General features: G+C 36.0%; 1 protein-coding gene across 1 annotated transcript; it reads left to right on the top strand.

The window, feature by feature from the left end:
• The first annotated feature begins 939 nt into the window (after positions 1 to 939).
• Positions 940 to 17,421, top strand: LOC142849052 (prolactin-8A9-like). Its single transcript, XM_075971168.1, has 6 exons — positions 940 to 1,041; positions 2,756 to 2,864; positions 12,280 to 12,458; positions 14,132 to 14,239; positions 15,986 to 16,165; positions 17,233 to 17,421. The coding sequence occupies exons 1-6, from the start codon at positions 940 to 942 to the stop codon at positions 17,419 to 17,421; spliced, it is 867 nt and encodes a 288-aa protein (XP_075827283.1).
• The last annotated feature ends 2,147 nt before the right edge of the window (positions 17,422 to 19,568 follow it).

Raw genomic sequence — 19,568 nt, 5'->3', positions numbered from 1 at the left:
TTTAGCAATGTCTGGCTACCAGGTTTTATTGATTATTCTGTAGGAAACTGACCTGAATTGGATACCTATTTCAAATATTCATTCATATACGTGCATAAGAATGTAAATCCAGTTGTTTTTATTACATATTACTAATGGCATCTCATTAGTAATATTTTATATTACTGACCACTAAATCAGCTCTTCTTGATTCTGAAGAATCCCCTGGTTCCATGTTTGCATCTTATTCCTATGTTATTAATCTCTGTTTTCATGAACTTTTCCTATGGCTTTACTGAAAGGACTCAAACATGAGGATCATGCAAATACTATATAATGTTCCTCAGAGTGAAACCATGCTCTCAAATATTAGGGAAAGATCTACTTACTATGGCAGTTGTAACTTGTAACTTATATGTTCATTCCTGTATGACCTTTACCATAACTTCTCTTAATGATTTGATTTGGTTTGAACATCATATGGAAGTAATAATGAGAATTGAAGGTAGAGGGAGAAATAAGATTTTTATGACATTCTACACTGGGAGACTCTTCATAAACTAATATATTGATTTCACCCCAGTGTCCTCAAAAACTGGAATATTATCATACTAACTGAGGAATATAAAGTGAATATTTGGAAGTTTATTACAAAATTTCAACCACCAATATGCCCAGAAAGAGTGGGAATCTGTAGTTTCTCTAACTCATGCTTTCATTGTTAGTGATATGCCACAGTGCTGCGAGGATCCATCACTATTGGTAAGGTCGTTTCCTTCATATCTTTATATAAACGCAAAGTTTGTTTCATACCTTTCTAGGTGTTATATTTTCTTACCACAGAATTGCTTAAATACCAACACTGTCAGTATTTTAAATCAGAGCTGTTTCCTGTCTGATCCTGGCAGTGAGCACACACTGGGAGGTCAAACTCCACTGAGATCCCCACTGATGCTAAAAATGAAGCGAGCACTGTGCCATCGCCCTTCATCTGCAAGTGCTGACGGATGGACTGCTCGGCTAGAGGCAAGGACAGAGAGTGAAACAAACCGAGAAAAGCACGTTCGTGAATGACAGAATTTCCTTAGTAAGTCCTTGTTCTCAAATCCCCTACAACCTAACTATCTTAGGTGAGTGCAATTGTCAACAATCTAATTGTCATGATGACTCTGACTGAAAATGATTTGGGCCACATGTCACATTGGTAATGGTCATCTTAAAGCCTTGGCTTTGTGTAAGGTCACAATTATTAATACTAATAATTAATTCATTTAGTACTAAACATAGCAAAATCATGGACTTTTTCTTAATAGAAAGAATAGATGCCTGATTGACAAATGATGTGATTGATATTTTCCTACTTTCATTCACGTCAAGCCTTAAAAATTTACATTGATGACTTAGAAAATCATATAAAAGCAAAAAGCATTTTATTTCACAACAGTATTTTTTCTCTAAAATCATATCAGGTAATAATCCTGGTAATTTTCAAGGTCCTTACACATTATTTGGGACATTGGATCCATCTTGAGAAGGGAAACCAGACAGTCTTTGAGGAAATCAAATTTCCAAACACAGGCAGCACATGGACGTTTGAGTGCACAAAGTCAGTATTCCAGGTTTTACTGGTAGGAACTCATTCCCACACTCCCCAAGCCCCCACCTCCTTCTCATACATAAGAGACTGTGAAAAGTTCTTAAATTAGTAGTCTCTACCTTGTAATTGTACATATAATACAATTTAAGTTTATTTTAAAATTAATAAAATGACACGAAGAGAATAGATGCTATTCTATAACCTCCTGGGAGGGGAGAATTGTGTCAGGTTGCTCTTATACACATTTCCTATGACACATAGTGAAAAATCTTTCATGGAACAGTCACTTTCCTAAGATTTCCAGTGGTAAGACGTAAAACTGATATCATCTTTAAATGCGTAAAATAAGAATACCTAAGTAATTTTCAGTTATTCTGGAATTCCATTATATTTTTTTCTATTGATTCAGTCATTTCCTAATTGAACGTATTGGCAAAACTTAACCTTTTGTCGGTTAAGATTTTCTCACTCTCTGTTTTGGTTTGAGTGTAAACTGTCTTCACCGGCATTTATGTTTGATTTCTTGAGCCTCAGTTATTTTCAGTGTTGGAAGTCTGTTGAAACTTTGGTCATAAGATTTGGTGGAGAAAAGTGGATCACTGGGAAGTGGGAAATAGCTGAAAGAAAGGTACGTCTCTGGGACAGGCCTTTTACAATGAATCCCTCTTCCTGCTCTCTTTTTCCTCTTCTCCTCTCTCTCTCTCTCTCTCTCTCTCTCTCTCTCTCTCTCTCTCTCTCTCTCTCTCTGTCTCTCTCTCTGTCTCTCTCTCTGTCTCTCTCTGTCTCTCTCTGTCTCTCTCTGTCTCTCTGTCTCTGTCTCTCTGTCTCTGTCTCTCTCTCTGTCTCTCTCTCTGTCTCTCTCTGTCTCTCTCTGTCTCTGTCTCTCTCTCTCTCTGTCTCTCTCTCTCTCTCTGTCTCTCTCTCTCCAAATACACCCAAAATTGATGCACCATGTTTTTATTGCCATAATTAAGAGCTACTCCTAACCCCACTTTCCCTATCAGAATGAACTGTACCTTCGCCTTTAAGGTAAAACAAACAATTCCTTTCTAAAGAAGCTTCTTTTTGCACAAACAGTAGGTATTACAGAAAGCTACAATAGACCATGTTGCACAGAACAATTGACTGTAAGTTGTTTTTATATCTACAACATAATTCAAACTTTGGGGAAATTTTCAGAATAGGGGCAGAATGATTGTAAGAGCTAGTGGACCACGACGTTTTCTGTGGCAACTGAGTCTTTGCACTCATGAAATCTCAACATTCCGGGTCTCTAAACAAGACCCAGGTAAGTACAATAGTTAGCAGAGTAGTATGAAGCAGGGAAATCTGTTGTTAGGTGGAGAAAAGTAGGTGATCAGTGATTTCTGTGAGAGAGAAAGGTCAATCTTCCCTCAGAACGGGCCCTCAATGGTTACTCAATAGAAGTGGTCATTTCAATAAAGGTACAGAGAAACAGATGAGCATTCATCTTTCTTTATAGATTTCAATGAAATATCTGTCTTATGATGCACTATCAAACAAAAAACAACAAGCATTCCTTACTTCTCCTCAGCATTCTTCCGAGACTTTTCCTGTGTTCTTTATCCTGAATCTAACAGGCTTCCTTTGGGTTTGGTATCTGCATTGGTTTAGTGTCCACTCAAATCTCCTTTATTTAAGTCATTAACATTGTGTTCTTGCGGATCAAGTCACACACCATTGTATTCAGAGAATGCAAGTTGGGCAGTTTAACCTTCCTTCCTACTGCTCCAGATACAGTCCTTTCATTTGTAGAACGGGGTGGAACATAAGGGGAAATGAAAATTTTTCTACTCTCCAACTTACATAGCGATATGATAGACCTATTTTAGACAAGATCACAATTTAGTTCCCTCTCAGTGGCAACTGACTCTCCTGTGGGTCACTTTGGTGCTTTCCAAGGACACATACTGACAGGATACAACAGGATGCAGAACATTAATAACTTTGCTGAATTTCCCTACCCACTACATAGTTCTGACATTTGCATTGTCCTTTACATCCTTTGTGTAATGTTGGCTCAAGTTAAATCCATAGTCCAAGAGAATGGTCAAAGTGATCTTTATCATGAATGGCCAAGGGAGTTATCTTCATCGGGATTACTTGAGCAGTGAAGTAACAATAGCATTGAACCACTGCTGTCTCTTAATTGGGGCCTCTAAGAGCCTTCTTCTCCTGTTCATATGGACAGAAACTAGCATAGTAACTCAAATTCACTAGCACTCATCACCTGAGGAATGATATGCCATTCTTCCTTTCTTTCGAATCCCACGTGTACTTTTGTCTGGGAACAATCTCCTTAGAGTCATTCACTCAGACATTCCTGAGAAGCTCACTAATCCTAATAGTCATTCAATACAATTAGTCAGAACATCTGATATTTGACTTATTCAAGTCTGCACAGTTATGATTAGTTGACGGAAGCTTAGCTTGTCAAATGTGACTAAGCCACCCAAGATAAGGACTCATCACACTGTCAGATGCCCCCAGAGGAAAGTGGGTTACCAGGTACTATTTCAAAGTATCAGAGATCTGCAAGGATTTCCAGACAGCAGGAGACCATGCAAACAGAATTCTAATGAACAGAAAATGGAAACAGTGGATGAAATGAGGAAAATTGAATGTTGGGAGAAGGAGCAAGGAAAAGCGAGACTCAATTAAAGCATGTCTTTAATAAGCATGTTATGCTTTTATCCTATGGTGATGCTAGTATACTTTGATGCTAACAATGATACTACAGGGTTAGGATACTAAACTTCATGATCACCTAAATCTACTAAGTTTTAGACCCTCATATATTTTTATATCATCTTCTCCTTCCACTTGCCTTTTCTCGACTTACGTGTTTTCTAGAAAGTTTCCTTGCATCAGAAGTACCCCTTCTACCGGGCAGTGGTGGAACACACCTTTAATTCCAGAACTTGGGAGTAAGGTGGATGTCAGTGAGTTTGAGGCCAGACTGGTCAACAAAGCAACTTTTAGGATAGCCAGGACTATTACACAGAAAAATCCTGCTCTATAAACAAAAAGAACAACAAAATAGTATCTCTTCCTCGTCCTTCATCCATTGAGTTGTTAGAGCTTTAGAGAGAACAAAACTAGATAACACTCCATGACAAAATTCAAGAAAAATTCTTGCTATGTAATAAAAATTCCTAATGGTCATAAGATAACAGTTCAGGTGAAACCTATTGGATTCCTCACAGTCAGGCTCACTTCACCTGAACCTGACTTCTCCCTGATTGTGATGATCTCTATCTTTTAGAACTCATCCAAACAGCACGCTTCAAAATGTCTCAGTTCCTCTACTTTCTCTTGAATATATTCAAAACTATCATTGCTCTGACATGATTCAAACTTTTCTTCAAAAGATGGGTGCATATCATGAGATCAAGGGATGTTTTATATATGTTAGTTTTGGCTTCTTACCAGTCAATTTATGCATGCATGATGATAACTAAACAGGGAGAAAACTCGGCAATGACTACCAATTCTAAAGTATGTAAATTTCATGGCATTATTTAAAGCATGGATTTATGCTAACGTTTAATCAATTGTATATGATGGAGAAAGGCCTCTCTTCAAAAGTGGCATATAGCTGAAACCGATTTTTTCAGAAAAAAAAAAAGAGGTTTTATAGCTGTGTTACACAGAATCAGCAAAGAAGATGAAAAGTAATGTTTCAAAAGAACATAGCAGTCAACTGTCTCTAATGAGAGCATTTGTGGTTGCTTCTGCAGATTTCAACAAAAAGTAACATTGGAGTTAAATAAAAAAAGTAATTGTCTTATTGTAGGAATAGGAGCTATGATACCAAAGCAGAAAGAAACACACTCCACAAACTGAAGCTTTAAAATGTCATGTTATGGGCACAAAAATACCAAAAGAAAAAATAAAAAAGAAATGGTGACTAGTAGTTTTAGCTGAACTTGGATAAAGTGTTTAGCAAATATGCAAATTACTACACTAATGTCAGAGTAGTGGATACTGCTAAATAAAGAAAATATGAACAAAAACTATCATCAGAGAAATTACTGAATGATCAAATCATTTCTTTCAAGGCCTCAGAGTTCTGATGGATTGATGAAATGCTGATTTATCAAATAAAAAAAGAAAATGTATTCATGAATTCATTTTCAATATTTCTATAACACATGCATACCCTGACTTTAACAAAGAGGAGATGAATTTTATTATAATACATTAGTAAGTAATCAATGTCTAAGTCTTTGTAGATATTCCTATAGAGTAAGAAATGGGAACCCCTGACGCTAAAAGCCTTTCCGCCATGGACAGTGATAGCTATCAGTTTTGAGTTGTATGACAACAGCACAAGGTACTACAAAGGAAGATAGCTGGAATTTGATGATATACCTAGAATATATGTGATCATGGGCTAGAGGTGATTTTGGAATGCAGAACTGATAGAAGAAGACAGGCAAGCAAGTCTATATTCAATGTCGACTATATAAAAGGAACTCATCAAGGACTCTCCAATGCAGAAGAAATCAAGGCAGCTGTCAGCAGCCCATGGCTCAACAGTGGAAGATGGCACATGGGAATGACAAAGGATCTTCAGAGAATAAGAATAGATACAAAAACACATGAGGGGAAGATCCATGAGATTAAGATGAGGTCAGTTACCCATATGGCCAGTTGCTCATGAACTTTATTTTCCAATATGAACCAAATTTACCAAAATATTGTAACATAAAGCATCATTAAGCTGAACTTAATCAAATGGTTCTTTTATGTATGTAATGTACAGGATGAAAAGACTTTTCATTCTTAAGCAATAACATGACAGAAGTCACTATCTTCCTTATTCCTCATTGGATTTGTTCTTTTTTTTTTTCAACAAAATAGACAAATCTTTATTCAAACTAACCAAAAGGTAAAGAAAGAATGTTCAAACTAACAAAATCAGAAATGAAAAGCGAGACATAACAACAGATATGAAGGAAATCCAGAGAATCATTAGGTCATTTTTTTAAATTATTAAAATTTTCCACCTCCTCCCCACCTCCCATTTCCCTCCCCTTCCCCCTATTCCCCTTCCGCTCCCTCTCCAGTCCAAAGAGCAGTCAGGGTTCCCTGCCTTGTGGGAAGTCCAAGGTCCTCCCCCCTCCATCCAGGTCTAAGAAGGTGAGCATTCAAACTAAAGGAATTTGTGGTTGTCTGCAAGATTTTCTTTGTTTAATCTTAGTTTAGAGTAATTTTCTCTTTTCAATGTGAGCATGGCCGAAATTTTGAGATAATATTTCCCTCTGAATATGTATGTATATGTATATATGTATGTATATGTGTTTGTCTGTATGAGTGCATGTACAAGAGGGGGTGGGGCAGAATATGAATAGATGTTTGTCATAGTGACTATTGAAAACTTGACAAAATTTAGAATGGAAAAAATGTGACAGAGAAACAATTCCCCAATCTGGGGAAAGTCACCAGACTCCAAACACCTAAGAGGCTTTTAGAAAACAAAATAGATGAGAAGAGCAGAAAACTTTCAACTGAGCATGGTAGTTAGGTAGCTGTGATGTAAAGAATCTCAAGGTCCAAATCAGGAGCAGAAGGAGACGGAGCACGAGCAAGGAACTCAGGACCGCGAGGGGTGCACCCACACACTGAGACAATGGGGATGTTCTATCGGGAACTCACCAAGGCCAGCTGGCCTGGGTCTGAAAAAGCATGGGACAAATCCGGACTAGCTGAACATAGAGGACAATGAGGAATACTGAGAACTCAAGAACAATCGCAGTGGGTTTTTGATCCTACTGCACGTACTGGCTTTGGGGGAGCCTAGGCAGTTTGGATGCTCACCTTAGGAGACCTGGATAGAGGTGGGCGGTCCTTGGGCTTCCCACAGGTCAGGGAACCCTTATTGCTCTTAGAGCAGATGAGGGAGGGTGATGTGATCGGGGGAGGGGGAGGGAAATGGGAGGCGGTTGCGGGGAGGAGGCAGAAATCCTTAATAAATAAATAAATTAAAAAAAAAAGAATCAAGTCGAAAACTTGTGTTTGAGCATGGCAATATTAACCCCCTTGATTTTCATCAGGCAGTTTTAGATCTCAAGTCCTGCATTCCTGAAAACTACAATCACTTTGTGAAAAGAGATGAGAGTCTAGTCTTCAAAACTGTGACCTAAGTGTTTGATTGTATTTCTTCTTCAACCATGACTGAGCATAAGACTACACTTTCAGTAGAAGGAGTAGAATATAAGTGACTGGAACATGATTTAAATATCATTTAAAAAGTGCTAATACAGTTGATACAGGAAAGGAAAAAAGTTGAGAACAGGGTCCAGGGGAAGTCAAATGTGGCAAGATTTCCACTCTGACCCATCTAGGATTTGCAGTGGAAATACTGACCACATGAAAGATGTGCAGGTTATGAGCAAATGAAAAGCTATAAACTGAGTAACAGTCCTCCATAGGGTAGAAAACAAGAGAGGACATTCTACTCAACTCCCAGCTGCAGCACAAAGATATCTTAGAGGGAGGGAGAGCACATCAGATAAAATCAGCAGGTTGGCCAATATTGCCTTTGAGCAAGGGAGGACATTACAGAGAACCTGAGGACATCTCAAAGGAATCTTAAAGGAAAAGGCATATTGGTTTTTCTCAATTTTCCTAGTAGACAAAACTCCATGGCTTTCTAAAATCATTGTGAACTAAAGTCAGCACTATTAGGAGGAGGAGATAGATTGGTGAACATAAGAATGATACTGCTTGCCCTAGGGGAAGGCAATTAGCTCTGCATCAGAGAGTACTCTACGTGCAGTTCTCTCATATAGATAGGAACGCTGGACGTGAGTGTGCAACAGGGACTCAAGCTACAAAGGAGGGTGTGAGTGTTCTCTGGAACCTGTCAAATTTATGTCAAACTTATATGGTTTAGAAAAGGGGAGTTTGTAAGGAGGAGATTATTCATGCAGACCAGGACCCTTCCCTAAAACACTTGGCACACAGAGCTCCATGGCCTAGGGCCAAACAAGAAATTCTCAAAAGGTGAAAGATATCTGGAGGGGCAAGATGTTTTTCAGGTCTGAATGTTTGTTGCTTTACTTTGGCCATTAGCCAGATAGCATCTCTTTCTAATCATATGTCAGAGTTCCAGGAGGAGCATCCCAAACAGTTCATAAAGCTGTATGTAGACTGTAGGATTAAAAAAGAAGTAACAATGCCATCTATGCTACTCTACAAAACCAAATACTTTGGAAGAAACAACTGATATATGCTTGAGGATTTATACTGTATAGCACCAATGTCAAGATGGGATTAGTGTCCATGTAGATGCAGAATTAGGAAGTGAATATATGTTTTCTTGAAACAGATAACTCTAGGTCTATTGAAATGAAAGTCTGCAAAACTTCCATTGCATAAATCCAACCTCTATACACTTTACTCATTTGAGAGAGAATCTGAAAGAATATTAAAGATAACAATTAAGGAATCTATGAGAGTGTGCATACATGAAAAGAAAGGGATTCCTGAGAACCATTGGATTATTGTGTTAAATCCCTGAGATCAGGGTGAGTTACTGTTCCAAGAGATATTGGACAGTCTGGTTTCCAAGGTCCCTCGCACCATTCTTACAGCTATATCTCCTTTTGAACATGCACTAGAACTAACTGATTGGCCTAACTTTTTAGGCAGCAAACACACTGTATTAAGAATATGAAAAAATTTGGTTGGCATTAAGGTAGAAGATCCTTGCGTGTCAATTGGCTGTCAGAATCTGGAAGCTCCTACGGAATTGTCTGTTGAAGAATTGTCCAGTGATAGTATGGCTCAAGTACTAATGCTAGCAGCAAGCATACAAAACTATACTTATTCGGGAAACAGTGTCACAAATGGTATTTAGTGCAATGAACAAACCTGATATGATTAAGGCCAATGCTAAGGAAATAAACCACATTTTGTATTTTAAGCCAATGCACAATCGTTTACTTGAGAAGTAATAGACTCTCAAGAGGAGTTAAAGATGCTTGTCTGTTAAATATATTTGATGTCTTTCAAAATGACTTCTAAACATATAATTTAGTCATGTAGATTACTATGTCAGTTTAGTTCAAAGAGAAACACTCTTCACAGTAGTTAGAGATTTCTGGCGGAGATTCTTGATAACACTACTGATAATTTACTAATGTTATGGCATGATGGTCAAATATTAAATAAAGATTCCCTCTTTTTCCATAAGCATTGTAAAAGAGATGATATAAAGAATATAACTATCTAAGGAGGGGGCATAATTATGAACAACAGTTTTCTCCTGGTCTGAAAGGACTATCTGTCACCAGGCAGCTGAGATGGCTTCAGAGATATCAAAAACAATTTGGGTAAGAAACAACACGTAGAGAAGAAGTGAAAAAAAAATCCAGACTCAGCTAAGTATGTGGTAATAAAACTGCTTGCATTCCCTGAAGATAGACAGATGTAGTTCACTAATGAAGGATTCTCCATGTGACTTCTTGTTGTCCAGTGACTGTGCATGCCTTTGGGACTATCAACTAGAATATATAGGAGGAGGAAACTAGCCGAATGTATTACTCCAGTGAGCCAGTTCTCCAGAGACAACACTCCTCCTCTTTGGGAACTTCTCAGAGATGGAACGGCCCTTGAGTCAACTTCATGTCTGTAAGTAAACTCGCCCCTATGTATCTCTAAATAAAATATCCAGTTCAGTGCTTCAATGATTTGCTTTATTGGATATCTTTCTTTGAAATCTTTGGTGTTATATCTGGTATGAAGAGACATTTGTTGATAGGTTTCCAGGAGACTCAGCATGGACTTTCTAAGATCCTTTAAAATTACTTGACTTGAAAGCAACTGTACAGGAAATAAGTGACAATCAGGTCAGTACTTATCAACATCTTTCACCTTGACACATGTTACAAATGTTCAGGAATAAGCTGTGCTATCTCTATTGAAGTGAGAGAAGGGCAGTGTTGGAATCCAATGAGTAGAAATATGGGGAACATTAAACAACTTCCAATGCATAGGACATCTTCCAGAAAAAAAATACCGCTCAAAAGGACAATGTTTTATATTTAGGAAAATTGGAAATTATCAACATTGTAAAGTCAGTGTGTCCAATTCGTCTTATCTCATGGCAGAAGAAACAAAATTTTGACCCAGTGTATTGTTATAAGAGTTTTCACAATGGAATAAATCTAAAGAATCTTCAAGTTTAGAAACCTGAAGTGGGCAAATGGCAGATTGTGACTTGTATTCTTTTTTCAATTTAGCACAAGTCAAATAACATCATAAAAAGAAGAGTAAAGAGTGTGAACCAAGTGCCATATTTTGTAGGTGATATTTTGTAGAAAAATGGGGATATCTTTTGAAATAAAATAGGAAGATATCTTTACATTTTTGAGAATTTCATAGATGAAGAATATATAATTTCATTCTTCTAACTCTTCAAAAACTTTTTCCTATGATCCCTCTAAAGTTTGGGGCCATTTTTTTATTTAATTATTATATTTGCATTTGTGCATACATATAAAGATAGAAACAACCTGTTGAATCCATTTAGTGTCACTCAGTTGTCTATGAATTTAGAGCAGAACAATTGATATTACATCAGCAAAGGACATTTTCCATAGGTAAACATTCTGGACCTCTAGCTTTTATATTGATTCTTCTTCCTCTGCTTATGTTCCTTCAGCCTTAAGTTTTGGCCTTGTATTGTTTGTACTGCTTAATGAGTGGAACTTTTTAGATTGAAGTCAATCCTGATCATTGTCAAAACTTTTAAATGTGAATGTTTCTAGAGACAAAGACAGTAGGGCAAATCATCTTCTAGAGCTTCTATTATAATGTCCCAATGACAAAGTTTATCTTTACAAAGATTGGCAATTAGCTCTGAGAAAACTAAGTCTCAAAACTGGGACTATGTTCTCTGCCAGAAAGATAAATGGTGAGAACCATTTGATCAAAAGAGCAAAATCCGGATTGTTGGTGTCCTGAGGCCATTAAGAAAATCATTAAGTCGTATAAGTCTTTTCCCTCATAAATACATTCACATTACAATCATGACAATCTAACCTATTCACTCAGAGAATTGTTATGAAGATTAACTTTAAAGAAAATAATCTAAAGTTTTTGATGAATTAGTATTCTGTTGAAGTTTTACCATAAATTAGCAATTCCAAGCTAACATCACTTTTAGGACAGCATTCTCTTCATCTTCTGTTTTAATAGTCATCTTGTGTTATGATATAGCATGTAGAGAAAGCAAACAGATAAGCTGTACTGTCCTTGTCTCGTCATTTTCCAAAATGCTGATATAAGGCATGAAGTTTAAAAATTACAAATTCTTCAAGAGTTTGGTAACTCATAATGAGCTTAAACTCCAAAGACACTAAACCATCTAAAGAGAATGATTTAAAAATACTAGTTGAGAGTGAAATTCAGTTTCAGACATTTGTAAAATCCAGAATCACTTCAGGAAACAATACAAAATAATGGGAAGCCACCTCTCTCTCAAACTATTATACAGGAAAATATCATTAACTGCCAAAGTATTCACAGTGATTTTATCTGTCATTCCAGATATTCAATATCAAGTCTTGCAGTAGAGAAATCTTTGCCCAGATAAACTTTTTCTGAAGAGGTTGACACTTGAAAAATTCTTATTACTGCATCATCCCTAAGTGACTCTTGTTTCTACGTAGCAGGGACACTCTTACTGCTGTTGGTGTCGAGCCTACTGGTATGGGAGAAAGCTGCATCAGTTCCCGAGTGTTACACAAAAGTGGGGGGCTGCTGGGACCCACTTGTGGAAACCTTTAACAGTGCCATCAAACGGGCAGAAACCATCCGGGATGTGGCTGAGCAAATGCATCAAGAGTTTGTAAGTGCCTAACCTTTATGCTAATGTCTGAACCGCACTAGGAACTGAGACACTATCATGACACAAATATTAGAAAATAAATTTCTAAAGGACATGTATTAGTAAAGGAAGTACCAACTACTGAAACATGGACAGGGTCAAAGAGATAGTTTCATGAAATTTCAAGGAATCTAATGGCATTTTTTACATTTCCTCTGATTTTATTTCCCTTAAAAATAAAAATATATGGTAGAAACTCTTAATATGTGCTTGGGTAAGATACTCATTTCCTTATATTTTATTCAGGATCACAAATTTGCACTGTTAATATTCATTTAGCACTGTAGAAAATGTACATTGGAGTAAAATATGTATTTGGAACAGAGATAACCTAATGCATGTGAAAAGGCAAGAAAGAGAGAAAGGAAGGAAGAAAGGGACTAAGGAAGGAGAGAGTGAGAGAAAGGAAGAAGGGGGAGGGAACAAAGAAGGAGGAGGAGGAAGAGAAGGAGGAAGAGGAGGAGAGAGAGAGATAGCCTTTCAAGAAGCCTCTAAATACTAGAATTGTGGTTTAAAGATTTTCATTGCTAGTCTTTGTTCAGTATCAAGGCAGAATTAGAAGTGGTTTCTTTTGTTTCTTGCTGATTGCTGCAAGTCATTCATTTTTCAAGGTCAGAAAACACAAAGAGAAAATAGGCAAACCTTCAGTACTATGGACATCACTAGAATGTGTCTGTTTGCAAAAAAAAACATGTACCCATGTTGGTTTTTTATTGACTAGATGTTATTTTTTTTCTCTTCACATGACTCAGTTCCATAATGAATTCTTTTCCAGTACATTTAGATATCTGGTAAGTACCCTACTTCTTTCCAGCTACTTTCCCAAAGGAGACCATGTCAATGATCTCAAGTTAGACGAGAAAGCCTTACACTGAATTTTTACTTTCAGTTCTGAAGTGACAGTTTTTCTACATCCTAGCCTTCATAATAGTCCATTAACCTTTCTTGAATTAGCTGATTATTAGAAAAAGTAAGGTATCATAAATTTACATTTAAGTCAATTTAATATATAATTAATAATACATTGAATAATAAAACACTTGAACATTAATTGTTTTGTATATTTTGATTTTTCATTGTTTAGAGTTTCCTACAAAACACTCTATCTTTCATGTGTAATTTTGTTACAATGAATACAATTTTATTCTAAAAGTATTATAAAATTTTTACTACACAGCTATATGTATTCAAAATTCAATGTTAATTGAATAAATTTGAAATTCTAATGTCTGGGTAAGGAAATTTCAATATTTACTGACAGAAAATAGGAATACTGATAAATATGTGTTATGGTTTGCTGCTGAGATACTAGAGAAAGATAATAATTAAAACACTTAGTTTTTGATAAATTAGTTCCTTTTTTGCCTTCCAAATAGTAACTTTTAGGAAGAGTGAGAAGACAGGCAAATAAAAGAGGAGTTAAATGGTTCAAAAGTTAGTGGATTGGCAAATTAGTCTGCAGATCCAATAGACACAGTAGTAAGTGATGGGCACTTTCTTGATTCTTTGATTTTTGTTTCTATGAAATAATTATTGTTAAAAATTACCTATACGTAAAAACGCATAAATTATTCTTGTCATGAAGTCCTTTCTATAATTTCTGAGCTCTCACTGAAGTTTGTTTTAAACTGCAGCTTGAACTAGTGTCGAAGAGGCACCAAGCTGCTGTCAGTGCCAGACTAAACTGCCATTCTAATGCCACAGTCCATCCAGATCTGGGAGCTGAACCCACAAATATCAAGGTAAGTCTCCATCTTGGGTTTTCACTAAACATCAGAAGCGATACAGTGGGCTTTTTGTGCTACAGTTGCTTCAACCATTATGATAGATGCGATAATCTTGCATGCAGAAAACAATGGAGTTCAAGTATGTTTTAAAAAGTTACAATATATTGTCATTAAATTATAAATAAAATCAAATAACTAATAACAGTGTAGCAGATTCTTAAATAGTTCATTTAGAGGATGGCATTTTATCAATGTCTTACCACTGAAATTTCACTCACTACCTTTTAGGACACTTTGAGCTAAACCAGCTATTTATGTTTATAAGCTCACTTTTAGTTAAGTGATGATAATGTAGCTATCTTCATTATATATTGTTGATGGGTTCCTCATTGTGACATTCTACATAACTGAACACTACACCTTCTCTATTTTCAAATCTGTCTTGGTTCTAATATCATTTTTACCTGTCTCATCACTCTGTGATTCTCCATGCCTTAACTGAAAGGCAGAAGAGCAGAATAGTCCTGTAAACACAATTATATGTTTCTTAGGATGTAACGATGTTCCAACTCATAATGAGAATGTTCTCATATTACAGCAGTTTATATTTTATGATAACGATCATCTCCTTATTTCCCTGCAATAGCAAATCTGAATATTATTTAAATTTAATATTAAATGACAACAATGAGGAAAATAGGACAGAGATATAAAGAAAATGTTTTTTAAAAGCCACAATATTGCTAAGCATATCGAAAAGCATTCTCTTAGCATTTCTGTATTTGAAACTTGCCAAAAATTAACAGAAGGTGATATTAAATGTAAAAAAGAAAAGGAAGGTTTTGAAAAATTGTATTTACACTTGTATGAAAACTAAGAATTCAAGTGTGCACATCATCAAACCACAGATCTCAGTCTTAGCCACATAAGATCATGCTCCCATGTGTTGACATCACCATTTGCCTGCTCCTTTTCCTAATGCCCTTTAAATCTTTCTACTGTAATAAACAGGCTCTAGTCTGCTCTCATTTTCATGACCATGGGAGATACTAACAAACATCAATACAGAAATAGTTTAAATCAGATATGAACATTAAATACTGGAGGGGCAAATTTCTGTTGTGATTCCCATTGATTCTGCTATTAAACCCAATGTTCTTCATATATATACAGTTCTTCACCTGTACATACCAACAAATATCCCACTATCTCAGAGGCAAGCAGACAGCACATAATAAGTACCATGCTATTCACTCTATTCTTGTTCTGTTGTCTTAAATTCACCTAGAAATCATAAATGAGTACATTAATGAATGAATGATTTATTGATGTGTACTAATCCCTTAGTGAAATTATTTGAGTCACTTTTCCCTGGCTGGTGGCATCTATCTTTCCTGAGTCAAATTTTATTGACCTCTATTTAGTCACAGCAGGACCTGGTTTACCAATTGATAAGCAAAATAACCAAACAATGAAGATCTCAATAGGGAGTCAGCTGTTAGAATTTCATAGGGAAAACAAACGTGATGACATAACCTCTGAAAAATGCCTATTTATAAGTGTCATAATTTGTTTTATTTTGTAGACAATAGACTAATTGTTTAAATTTATATTGCCATACTATGTAACATCTATACAATATGCAAGATACATAAATAATAAAAACATGTTTGAGTTCAGTTTCTTTCCATAAGCTTTACAAGCAACTCACTTGCTGTATTGAAATTATTTTGATTCAATGGTTCTATTGTGTTTTCTTAGACCAAAAAATTTTTGAAATCATTGATCCATTATATGGGTGCCTGGCGCAGGCCTCTATACCATCTCGTGATTGAACTGAAAGCCATGCAAAATGTCCCAGAAAGTGTAATTTCAAAAGCCAATACTATTGAAGAGAATAACAGAGAACTCCTGGATGACCTTAGGTGGATACTCACCAAGGTAAGCAATTTTCTGTTAGTTGTTCTCATTCATAAAAGAGGTAGGTTGCATAATTTTTAAAAATATTCTGAAATAGCCTACTTTGCCAGAGTGCAACGTAGATATCTCATCTTGTGTTTAGTCTTCTCCTAAGACATTGATTCTCAAACATGTAGGTCATGAAGCCTTTGGGGGTCCAGTGACATCTTCTCAGGGGTCACTTAAAACCATTGGAAAATGTGGATAGTTATATTATGATTCATAACAGTAGCAAAATCACAGCTTGACCTAGCAACAAAAACAATTTAATGGTTGGGGATCACCCTAACATAACATATGTTAGGGGACATCTTTCCCAGGAGGAATAGAAGGAGCTCAGCTATTCTCACAGTCATCCCTTGGCTCTGCATAATAAGTCACCATCTGATCATCACATGTGAAGTTTACATACACAAACTACACACGGAGAGTAGATTTAGTTGAAATGCATAAAAGTGCTATATAACAGCCTCTATGAAATATAGAGAACACATAAAAGTTTTCTGAGTGAGAAACTGATCACCACCCCGTCCACTGTCCAAAAAGTCAAAAACAAATTTCCTACCTTTCCTCTGTTTGTTTCTGAAGTGGAATTCCTTCATCAGCAATCAATTTCATGTTAGGGTAAATGCACATGCATGAGTTTTAACCATAGTTTTTGTTTTTTTAAATATTTATTCATATATTTATTTATTATTTTATGTATTACAATATTCTTTCTGCGTGTATGCCTAAAGGCCAGAAGGGGGCACTAAACCTCATTACAGATGGTTGTGAGCCACCATGTGGTTGCTGGGAATTGAACTCAGGACCTTTGGAAGTCCAGGCAATGCTCTTAACTGCTGAGCCATCTCTCCAGCCCCTTAACCATAGTTTTTACAAGGCTAACTGCTTAGGGGTCTCCTGGCCAAGATAAATGAAAACCCATACCTTTGATGGGAGCATCATTTCTGTATATATTTCTGTGGTGATTAAGCATGTAAGAAGCAAGGAGAAAGAAACGTTACTAATATAATCAACAAGAAACTGACTATCATTTTGATTTTTAGGTATTTCCTACAGCAAAGATAAGGGAAAAAGATCCTGTCTGGGAATATCTTTCATCCATAAAATCAAATGAGAAACAATATAAATTTTTGGCAATGTTTAACCTTTCCTACTGCCTACGGACAGATATATTACACACTGTACGTCATCTGAGAACATTGAAGTGTCGAATAACTGAGAAAGACTGCTAAGTGCTCATCTACCCTGTCTGCTTTGGAGATGGTCCATAACAGTCCATTGCCAAGAAGTTTCTTTTAATGTTATACCTTGTGAATGCATGTGTGCGTATAACAGGCCACTTTTTGAAAAATAAAAACATTCTTATTCTTAAATCTAAAAAGTCTATTTTTCTTTTGCTCATTGAATAAAATATCTATCATATTAAGGTTAGGTTGCCCCAATCAAATTCATCAAAAATAATAGATGTTACGTATGCCAAAAACATTCATGACTTACTTCACAGGAAAGAAATGAAGCTCAAGTTACTCAAGCAAAGTGTAAAACTCTCAATTAAATAATCTATGTACCATAATAAGAAATGTAAATTTTATAATGCTTCATGAAATCAAGACTGTCCTTAGGGAATAATGTTCACTGTGAAAGCATAGCCAAGACAATACGATTGATGTGTGATTCCACAGTCTAAAGACAATTTGGGAGGAAGTGGGGCAAGGAGTAGATACAATAGAGACATAACAAATGCATGAATGAAATTTCCAGCCAATTTTAAAGACTAAAAATTGTTTTAGGATGCAGATGTCAGTTGCTCAAGATCTCTTCATTGTGTCCTACTATAAATTTGCTTCTCCATTACATGATCATAGGTGTGTTCTGCAGGTTTTCATTTCTCTGTGTCAAACACACCCTTCTTTGCTCTATGTTTATTTTATTTGAACTAGATATATTCTTCATATAATCTGTATCTTAAAATCATAGTCATTTTGAGATGTTGATACCCTAGGAATATCTGCACAGAACTCAGATGAAGCAATAAATTGCTTTTCTTCCTAATCAAGATAGGGAACTTTTAACTTTCTATTATCAAAAACTATTTTTTATTCTGTTCCAATTATACCCTAAATGTTGTGGCAAGCTGTGCTTTGATATTTTTGAGTCAAATATGTGCTTAAAATAGCACCAGTTACTTATTGTACTTACTGGTTTCTTACAGTGCTATATATTCACTAAATTTGTAGCTTCTTTTGTTGAATATCTGAGATATACATGCATTATATTATAGACTGCACATTGTTACATATTTAGTCTTTCTCATATATCTAACTATCAAAATCATCTCTCATGATCAACTCAATCTAAACTGGCTACAAAAATGAATGAAAATATATCAAACCATGAATAACAAATGGAGGCAGTTTTCTCATGTAGTGAAGGGAGAAAGGGCAGAGATTAGAGGGACCACCATATCTGGCTCAGCTCTTCTATACATAGAAACACTGATTACTGAGTTCTTCGGCTATGTGCTTTGGAAAATTACTAGTGCACGCCTAAGAGAGGTTCTTACTACTTCCAAAAAATATATTTCGAGCCATAATCAGAAATAAATTTTGGCTGTTGCATCATAAGTCACTAATGGCATTTTTTTTCTGTCTTCTGATCTCTAAATCTCAAAAAAATGCAAAGGAATTCAAATCCAGAAGGAGGGGAAGAGACATTGTAGGACCTGTTCATCTCTGCCTTCCCTGCTTTCTTACTTCAACCACTTCAGGATGAGAGCAAAGTTCTAAAGAACATTAATGTGAACAAAAATGGATATGAGCCTTGGAAAAACTTGTTCTACTCAGCATGAATTGAACATCTGGGATTTGTCTAAGATGATGCTTCAGAGACAAGAATTCAGAGGAACGTGGTTGAAGACAGTTGGAGAGAGTTTCAGAGTCATTTCACACTTGCGGTCTAACACACTTCAAATTATTGCAAATTTTCACAGTATTTACAGATAATGCGAGTGCATGCTGCCTATTCTCTCAATCCATATTCTGGAAACCAATCCAATCGGGACTACTTGGCATTTAAAATGTAACTGCCAAATTCAATGCATTTTGATGGATTTTAGATACTGTAAAACAGTAACATTGTTTTTTGCTGATTCTAACAATTTTACATGTATTAATATTCTGAAAACGCAAAGGAAGTTGTATAATGTGTTTGTTAGGTTCTTAACTTCTGTTATTTGTCAAATATTTTGTTTTTGCACGATCAACAAAAGAAACTTGGACCAAATTGAAATTCCAACAGTTTTTATTTTTAAAGAAAAGAGGAGAAAACTGGAGCCTTGTAGTATTGTCTTATCTAGGGGCATCTCAGAAACAGATGGTAT

Source organism: Microtus pennsylvanicus, chromosome 4 (assembly GCF_037038515.1).
Source record: "Microtus pennsylvanicus isolate mMicPen1 chromosome 4, mMicPen1.hap1, whole genome shotgun sequence".
NCBI lineage: Eukaryota > Metazoa > Chordata > Mammalia > Rodentia > Cricetidae > Microtus > Microtus pennsylvanicus.
Note: the sequence above shows the minus strand (reverse complement) of the source record. Positions and strands in the feature narration are given on the sequence as shown.